The sequence below is a fragment of the Pygoscelis adeliae genome, unplaced genomic scaffold (assembly GCF_000699105.1).
Source record: "Pygoscelis adeliae isolate BGI_AS28 unplaced genomic scaffold, ASM69910v1 Scaffold290, whole genome shotgun sequence".
NCBI lineage: Eukaryota > Metazoa > Chordata > Aves > Sphenisciformes > Spheniscidae > Pygoscelis > Pygoscelis adeliae.
The window spans coordinates 1,619,551-1,629,270 of record NW_008823965.1 but is presented as its reverse complement, the minus strand read 5'-3'; the positions used below and the strand labels follow the sequence as shown (position 1 = coordinate 1,629,270).

At 40.0% G+C, this 9,720-nt stretch overlaps 1 protein-coding gene across 1 annotated transcript in view; it reads left to right on the top strand.

The window, feature by feature from the left end:
* CA4 (carbonic anhydrase IV) overlaps nt 1-9,720 on the top strand; it is an 18,416-nt gene that overhangs the window by 4,211 nt on the left and 4,485 nt on the right. Inside the window, exons 2-3 of the mRNA XM_009324077.1 lie at nt 7,223-7,276; nt 8,096-8,266. Coding sequence (XP_009322352.1) covers nt 7,223-7,276; nt 8,096-8,266 — 225 coding nt within the window. The remainder of the gene's footprint in view (nt 1-7,222; nt 7,277-8,095; nt 8,267-9,720) is intronic.

The window sequence follows — 9,720 nt, the reverse complement described above, 5'->3', positions numbered from 1 at the left end:
CTATGTGTGAAGTTATTCAAGAATATGTACTGTGCAGTCACACCTTGCTGTAATCTACACTCATCTGCAGATCCTGGCTTCCTCTTAAAGAATTACACATATAAGCATTATAAGATCACCTCTGCTGTCTCCATCGCATATGAATCCAACAACTGCCCCTCATCCCCATGCGTGACTTCTGAACTACTGAAGAGTGACTGCATATAGCATGTAGTGATGAATGGCTGATATCACAGATGAGATAAATCCTGCTTTGCTGTATCTATGCTGCGCCTAAAGCAGCATACATCTATGCGATGCCTCGAGAGGCATCGAGGTTCTTGAGCAGATGGATTTTTTACTAGGATGATGCATCCAAGGGCATCACAGCTCCAAGTTCAAAATCCGTTGTTCACTAGTTTGCAGCCTGTTTCTGGTGACATGCAATGAGTGGGCAATTTTCCATGTACACAGTGGACCCAATCACATTATTAATGCTCCATTTAAGGATCAGCCGGACTAGCGTGAGTACACTACATTGTCATCAATTTGTATTAGCTCACTGTTTAGCTGACCTCATGCAGAACTGCAATGTGCTGCATCACCTCGTCCTTCTCCAGCATCCAAGCCAGGGTGCTTTCCTGCTGCTCTTCACTTCAGCTCTGGGGGAAGGAAAGGGGCACGGTAGAAGCCATACATGGGAGCCGCACGCAGGTGACAAGTGACGTTACTTCAGCTTGAGAATTACTCTCCTTTCTCCTATAGCAAAAGGTATCAGCATAAGAATTGGAATATCCCTTATATGCTGCAGGTTGTGCGCTGTGATACTTAGGAAAACTGGAGTCACTATTTCTCCTGCCCTTACATTTAGATTTTGAAGACTGGAAGCAGAAAAGCAGTTTTGGAGACGGGCGCTGCTGTGAAACACCTTTCTCTCAGCTGTCCAAATAACCAGCACAAACCTTTAGGTCTATCAAGACATGCCGCAAGGTCCAGTTCCTCAGCTAGGTGTCTGTCTCCACGCAAATAGGCTTTTTTCCCTGTTTGTGGTATTGCAGGAGATGCTTTGTTATACTGCAGAATATATCTAATATTGCTAATATGGCCTGTTATTAGATTTTTAGTCACATGTCCAGCCATAGGATCAGTCACCATAAAGCCAGCACAAAAGACTACAAAGGGACAGTAAAGCCACAAGGTAATTTGTTTGAATTAAGTTTTAAAAATACTAAAAAAAGTATTTCTGAGTTTTATTTGACACTGCCTCTGTTGTAAACAAAGCAAAGCAAAATACTCCACAGAAGCAAATCACCTTAGCTCTGGATACTCATTTTTTGTCGAAGGCCAGCTTCCTTCTTTGATAGAGCAAATTTATGAGGACACATACATATGACAGAGGGGCTACAACAGTGTCACAGGTCACAGCTGAAAACATTTTCCTCACTCTCTGACACAAAGGAAGTCGTTTGCAAGTGTTTATAGGGCATATCTAGAATCCTCCAATCTCTTTGGACTTTTCCTTTAGTTCATATGTGTTACAAAGACCTCATTGAGCACGTGATTTATGTATACATGTGCAAATTATAAACACTGTGCTCAAATCAGATGTGCTTACTTGTAGTGCTTCACTACTACAGTAAAGCTTATTTTCAAGGCTAACTCCCCATAATATCTTGGAATGTACACAGAAACAGATGTATATCATTATGAAAAATAAAATTTCCAGATAAAAGTGAATAGAAGAGAGATGAATGATCACGAACATTTGTTTCTACATGGTTAGAGATGCACAGCTCTAGAAGTCAACATTTGGAACTGATTTTGCCTGTCAAAGTAGTTGATCAGGACTTCCTGAGGATGTGTAATACTTAAGAATGTATAGACAGATTTACATATATATGCTCAGCTTGTGTTCAGCAATCTCATTAATTAGAAAGACAGACTTAGATTCCACTTGCTTTTAAGTTGCATTGTCTTTTGTACTAAAGATAATAAGTTTCACAAAGCAAGCTCAAAATAGAACGAGCCCGACACAAACCGAAGCTAAAAATACACCGCACGCAAAACTAGCTTTTGCCATTTTCACAGAAGAGGCCAGCCTTCACTCTGCTGCAAAGCCGGCGGTTACAACAGATTTTAGGGGTGGATTTGAAACCGGTGGACAATAGGGCAGTAATGAGACCTATGACGCTCAGGGCAGCCGGGGCTTTCTGGAAAGCAGCGGTGCAGTGGGAGCACCGTCAGCTGTGTGTCTCAGAAAACAGCGAGCTGTCAGCGAGGACATGGCTGAAAGAGGGTGACGAGAGATCTAAAGGGACAAACAAAGGAGTCAGTCAGTGAAAGAGAGAGAAGGGATTTTAACTAAAAAGCAGCAGAGGATATTCTTACTGTCTCAGTACTTCAGGCTGTTAGTGGCATAAAGGTCATTCACAATTCAAGAAATTAAATACAGTTAATAAACACAGCTAACTGCCAACATATAAAATTAATAGATTTCCAACCACTTTATCCAGAAGGACAAAACCTGTTTTAGTAACTCTTTTGTGTGGATGGGCAAATTCAAAGGGCAATTTTCAGCCAGCCTGAACATCACCTGTCTCACGGCACTGAGTCAGAGGAGATGCGGGCTTCCAAGCAGCAGCTCAGCAGGTCCAAGTAGGGCAGTAAGCAGGGAACAAGTAGAACAAAGTAGATTTAGGAACTTGTACGGAATTCAGGCAGTCTGACCATGGTCCAAAGAGCTTAAGGGTCTTTTCCTAGATCACACAATAGCACAGTGGCAAACTGCTAACACTCTGGCTTCCAGCCAGAAGCACTGTCCTCCCTCCAGCTGCGTAAGTGAACAGAAGAGGGAGTTCTCAGCTGAAGGAATTTTTTGCCTCAAGTTTCCAAGCTAGGCTTGATGGCTAAAACAATTGAAAACATTTACAATAAAATGAAAACAATATGTAATTGTATTGTTTTCCAGCTGTTCTGGTGCCAAGAAGCAGCTTTGGTCAGGAAACCAGTTGTAAATTTGACAAGGAAGAAACAGAGATAAGTAGGACTGCTTGCTTGCCAAGAGAGACTCCCTAAATTTAACTGTCTTGAACTTTGTGAAGGAAGAGGAGGCCTTCAGCCCAGTTCAGCCCTACTCTAAATTAAAGCCCAGTAAAGTCAAGGTGACACCTATGATGTGGTGCATTGCCACTTAAATCAAGAATCCATAATACAATGTAAGAGCCAGATACAGTTGATAATATAGCAGTTCTAAGGCCAGGTGTATATGTATACTGAATGTATATGTATACTGAATTATATTACTTCCAATTAGGCAAGGAGCTTTTGGAAATCCTGCTAGTATCTAAAACTATCCTGAGCGAAGGGTGGATGCTCATGGCTTAACCGACGTGTACCAGCAAGGTATGGGAGTAAGCTATGAAACCCTCCAGGGCAGCTCGTATCACAGCAATGGTTTCAGCACCTCAACTACAAAAACAAACAAAAACCCCCAAAACACCCAAAAACCCCACGTTCTGCCGCATTTTTCTGGGCAATAAAATAAACAACACGACAGAAAATGGGGGAGCGGAGGGTTGATCGAAAGAGCAGTCAGGTGAGAGGACTGCAGGACGGGATCTGATATGTACTGAGTCCCGGTAAGAAAGGGGCTTCAGAGAAAGAGAGGTGAAAGGCTTTGAGGTGGAAATGGCGGAAAGGTGAAGGGCACGTTGTCAAGAGATGGGACAAAGGATGGATGAAGCAAGAACAGGAATTACAGATTATGAAGGAACTATTTGAATGCTGTAAACACCAGGGAGGGAAAAGAATTGTTTAGGGTGGTTCAGTGATATTTCTAGGAGTGATGGGATGCAGATAAGCAAGTGGAAAATGTAAGCTATTAAACAGGAAATATTTCCTGACAGTGAAGGCTGTGGAAAAGTCTCCTAAGGGAAGTGGCAGGAGCCACTCAGACAATTCAAACTAGACTAGAAAACATACTTTAGGGCATAATCGTGCCTAAGACCACAGACAACCGACTGGATGTGACAAATATCTTTCCTTCTTGCTTCAGAAATAAAGCCATAAAGCCCAGGGGGAAAAAAGGACCATTGTAAATGCAAGGTCCTTGTACGCAGGGAGGAATCACATCTGACTCAAATAAAATCCAAATGCAAATTTTCCTTGTAAGTGACACAGGGCATGGCAGTTTGGTTCCTCCTGAGCAGTATCTACACAAAAGATCCTGTTCTCTAATGTTACATTACCGCCAACCAAAAAAAAAATTCTAATCCACAATAAACATTAATTCATTGTTTGCTCAGGCATTCTGCAATGTTTAATTAGCTCATTGTTTAAGGTTTAACAGCTTTAAGGACCTTTTTCTTACGAATTGCTGAATTTATATCCTGTTCTACTTCACTGATACCATCCAGCTTTCTGAACCACAACTGTGATAGTAATTGATAGAAAAACACTAATTCTTTGTTAGTTTGTAGACATTAGGAACTTTGCAGAAAGCTTGCAAAAATTAGACGCTAATTATTTGGTGTACATTGCATTCGACAGAAGAAGGGAAGAATACTCATGAGTGCTGGATGTAAGGCAGCAGTAGCCACCTGAGGGCTGGATTTTTTTTTTTATTTTAATTTTTTAAACTTTTTCTCCCCATCATCTTGATGTGCAGGCTGCAAGATTTTTAGTGCGCTCATGTGCCGATCTACTAAGACGTGATTGAAACCCACGAGCTTATTTGAGAGAACCTGCCAAACACCCATCAGCTGGTAAAAAGTCAGCGGTTGTTTTGTTTGAGAAGGGTTGGACTCAGACTCGGCGACGAAAGGCTCCATAACCCACTTCCATTTCACCCCTCTGATACAGAGGCACTGTATCCGCACCACTGACAATATGATTTGGTGATATTTACCTTCCCTCAGCGTTTCCTGTGGTCGTCTTCGATTTTCGTGGTTCTATGGTCGTGGTCTAAAAGCTCCACAACCTTGCACCCAATGAACAATGAACTTGCTGCAATTACTCCTAATTGTGAATCATATTGACTGTAAAATTTGAGTTGCATTGCAGTAAGGCTTTGATGTCTAAGCCATGATCACACTCCCATTGTGCAAGGCACTATACAAACCCAGAACAGTAGACCTTGTTCCAAGAATTTACGGTAAACAGACCGGAATACCTCAACTGACCTTGATTTCTCACCTGACAACTTCCCTCTCTGGTTTAACTCACACGCCAAAGAGTCTGAGACCAAATCTTTGCAGGTAGCTATCCTGTCATGCCACGTAGGTGCTACCACCTTTAAACGTTTGTGTCCAGGTTATTCCTGCAGTGCAGCATTTTTTCTCCTGAAGGTTCATGCACATATAACTTGCAAAGAAAGACCACTCCCGACCACAGGGTTCTGGTGCAGCCAGTATTAAAGCATATACTGACCACTGGGCTAGAGCAGCTGCCAGAAATATGTCCGCAGTCATTCATCCATTCAAACACTAAGACTACGAAACATAATCGAGCATTGTGAAGATTGGCTTACCTGGTATTTGCTAGGCATTTATTGATTAAAATATCAATTAAGGCACTTGGTGACATTCTGTGCTTGGAACGTCTGGTTCTGCTCTTTCCCGGTGGAGATGGGGACTCGCTCAGCGCCGCTGGAGGTCTGGCCGCTGTCTTGTGTACACAGGCCTGAAAAAATGCAACAGTCAGTTTTAGAAATGGCAGGTCCTAAAGCTAAGGTTTAGAAGTGTGTCAAAATAAAACTTTGTTGAAATAAACTTTTTTTATAATTACAAAATATTAGTGGAACAACAATGTGGAAATCACTACAGTTCTCACAATACAAATGTAGCAATATTGTTTACTTTTCTTCTCAATATTACTAAACATTTGCTAAACTAGAATGTGAGTCAACGTTATTTATAGTGCTCAGCATGAATTTATTTTTTGTGAGAGAAGAACTAAAACAGTATCATTTTTCCAAGATTATATTAATTGCCACAAACTCATCCAAGCCTCTCTCTGCTGGTGTAGCTAGCCACATTTCATAACAAGGTTCTATTTATAACTTATTATAAATACTTAATAGATGGATGGTATTGCTATGTACTGATATGAAGAGAAATGTGTTAAAAGCAGTTATGAGCCTTCAGCAGATGTGTTATAAAAGATCACAAATTATGGTAATTAGCAATCTAATGACAGGACTCCTCCATAATAATCCCTAAAAATTGATTAGCCATTTATTAAAATGTCTATAATTTGCTAATCATAGGCAAACAGAAACTATAGTATTAATCATGATTATAGGAGGTTTTGAATTGTTATTGATTAAATAGCCAAAGAGAACGATTCCTGTTAAAGTCCATTTAAACTTTATAGCTGTCATAAACAGCCATTGAAGCATGCTGCGACAAACAAGAGCGCTTCCTTGCCTGACTAGATCAACACATACTTAAGTTAAATCAGTTCTCTCCCTCTGAATTTCACGTTTCTTCTGACAATGAAAAAGTAAGACTAAGACGTTCTATTGAAAAATTTTGCAACCATCTGTGTGGGATCACAGCTGAGTTACAATAAAGATTCTTCACCTCTTTCGGGAAATGAGATCCTTCATTTCTTAAAATTCCTTATTGCACCAAGTAATCTTTAAAACAGCTCCTGGAACAGAGCGAGATAAGTCGTCTTGCGTAAGTGAATTTACAAGTATATGAGAGGATGGCAAGTACAGAACTGATAAAAGGAAATTTATTTTAACACTACATATATTCAGATGTGGAACTTTTGCCTCAAGAAGTTGCTGAAGCCAAAGTTTCAAAACCATATTATTTAGAACTGCAACCCATCCAGAGCCCTACTATTTCATGCTAGCACAGTTTATGGAAGGAATATTAACAAGTGTAAACTGATTCATTCAAGACCAGAAGATCTAGCGAGAGCCAGAATTATCTTCTGAATTATTTGATACTACAACCCAGTTAGACTGGCTGGATGGTGTGCTCCACACTTTACAGCCACAGCACTCACCTCTTACCAGCCTCTGTTGTTTACATATTTAAGAAATGAAACATCTTACTCTGATAAAATCAGGCAGACAAAACCAAGAAGTGGTCAAAACTGTGTGCCCAGTTATCACTCTCTGAGGATCACAAATTGCGAATCCATTTCACATCTGCTTTTTGGGGGGGACACTTTGTACAGCTTTTCATTCATCTAATTTTCAATATCTGATTTTTTATGTTTTTTTTTTTAGTCGGAGGCCACTGGTGCTATCAGTCACAGAAGTATGACCAGCCACACTGTGAAGGTACTGCTAAACAATTTATTTTTCCAATCACATTAGCGCTTGGATTCTTCTGTTTTGCAAAGGGCCTCTTTATAGAAATAATGCAAAAATTCACACAACTCAGCATTTAACACTGCACGATCGTTATATGCAAACATAAGTGCTAAACAGGATGCCTAAAGAAGGGTATTTTGAAGATACCAGTGTTTGTTCTAACTCTTCATTTTGTTTCAACCAAGGATAATGCTACAATTATAAAAATAACTCTAAATGTGCTCCAGAGGTAATCACCCCAGCAAGCTGGGTATAGACAGCTATTTAAATTCTTAAGGACAGTTATGAAAAATCCTAATGTTCTACCTACAGCCGCACCTTTTGTTTTACCAGCAGCGTCCACCTAGGCTGCCTGCTCCCTTGCTCATCCCTGTGTCCTGCCCAGCCCTCCCTGGAACTGACTGTGCTGGAACAGCATTTCACACCCAGCGCCACCACCGTCACCACCACCACTGGCTGTTGTTTTTTGTTATCGTTTCCAAGTTTCTATAGTTTCTTCAGTTCAGCCAACCTCAGTGGTAGTTCCCTTACTAATTTACAGCCATTTACATGTGCATATTTTCCTATTAAGCTTAACAGAACATTCTTGACACACATTAATATTTTTAAAACTACAAAAAATGATATGCTAAGAAAGTTCCTGTATTAAATTCCAACACCCAAAGACCTTTTCTTCAAAGACGTCTCCAGTTCCCCAAGCAAGAATCTATTGACTCTTTGGTGGTTTGGCTTTATCAAGGATTTGCAGTCTACAGCAAAAAAAACATTTTCTTCATCCTTAAATAGATCCTCGACAATGGTATCTAACATCTGTCACCTGCAAAGGAAACAAACAGTCACCTATCAATCTTGTCACCAAAAATGTCGTTTATGACAAGAGCCTTAAGCCACTGAATTTTGAAGGATACGATGTGAAGGGATCTTCAAAATGGAACATAGAAAATAATGGACATACAGGCAAGTACTGTCAAATTATTACTGTTATTATGGGATTTACTTGTGCCTTCACTTGGAACCGTCCATTCGCTTCTCCCATGTCCTAGGCAAGGTCTTAGATATCACTACTGCTACTTAAAAGCAAGCGAGCAAAAATAAGATAGCACCCCTTCATTTCAGAAGCGAAACTGTATTGAACCAAGGTCTTCTGGGAACTTGGTGGGAATTATCTAGTGTTTGGATCCTGGACACGGTCCTTGAGCGTCTCAGCAGAAATTGGTGCTGTGTATATGCAGAAACAGAACTCGAGATGTCTAGGGAACCTCTAGGACTAGGAGGCGGGTGAGCATAGGGGTTTAAGACAAGAGTTTTGGCAGAGGTATATAACTTCTGCTGAATGCTCCTGTACCCTTCATTCCCGGGCTTGCCCTTTCTGACTCTTGCACGAAGAAAAATTCTGCTGAAGGACATCATAATCTGGGAAGGTCATTCAACCAGTGGCTCACAGTGTGTGTGTCTCTACTACCTTTAAATAATGAGCTGAAACCTTCTTCGATTTCAACCTGTTTTCTCTGCACGCGGAAGTAATCTAATGTGAGCTCGTTGATCAGCCACTTATCGATTCAGTAACCAGTGAATCAGTGAATAGTAATTTAGCACTGTGTCACTTCCTCCACTTTTCTTCACTAAAAGCAGTACTAATGATGATGCTTCAACAATATTATGCTAAATTACTTTAAAAATAAATCTGTTGTCCTTTTTTTAAAAAAAAAAATTATCTATAGGCGTTCTTAAAATCTTAGATCGGTTGTTTTATCTGCCAAACCCCTAAAATGGAAAGTTGCAAAGTGGCAAATACTTTCCTAACTTAAAATGGAAAGGCAGGAAAGTAGACAGCTGGGTCAATTTTCACAGCCAGAGATTCTAGTTTAAAATATCAGCATTTTGGCAGACCATAAGAAAAAGACATGTTTTGACTTTTCACTGGTATATGGGTTAATGATTTTCTCATTACAGAATGATATTCTAGAATCTCCATATTACAGTCATTGTCCATAGAAATATCTTTTACACAAAAATTAATATTCATAAGGATTGGTCAGAATTTTCATCTTTCCCAAACATGCAAAAAGACTAGGTTTTTAATCTGGGCTTTTTAAATGTCTTCCTTCTGAGGGCAACCAATTCCCGTGCTACAATGAGTAAAACACTGGAAATGTTATTGCTTAAATTACAGCTGCAATTAGAAGCTCTGCGTAAGATTAGACTATCATTATGTTCGATGATGTACAGATAGCAAAGGTCAGTGTCTCAAAGGTCCTACAATCTAAATAAACAAAGCCAACAAAGATCCATTTACAGATGAAAAAGCAAAGTAACTAAATGACTCACGCAAGCTTCCAGTTCATTTGGAATTCAGAACAGAAATTAAATCTCTGGGGCTTCAATCCATGTCAAAACAATCTTTCCTAGGG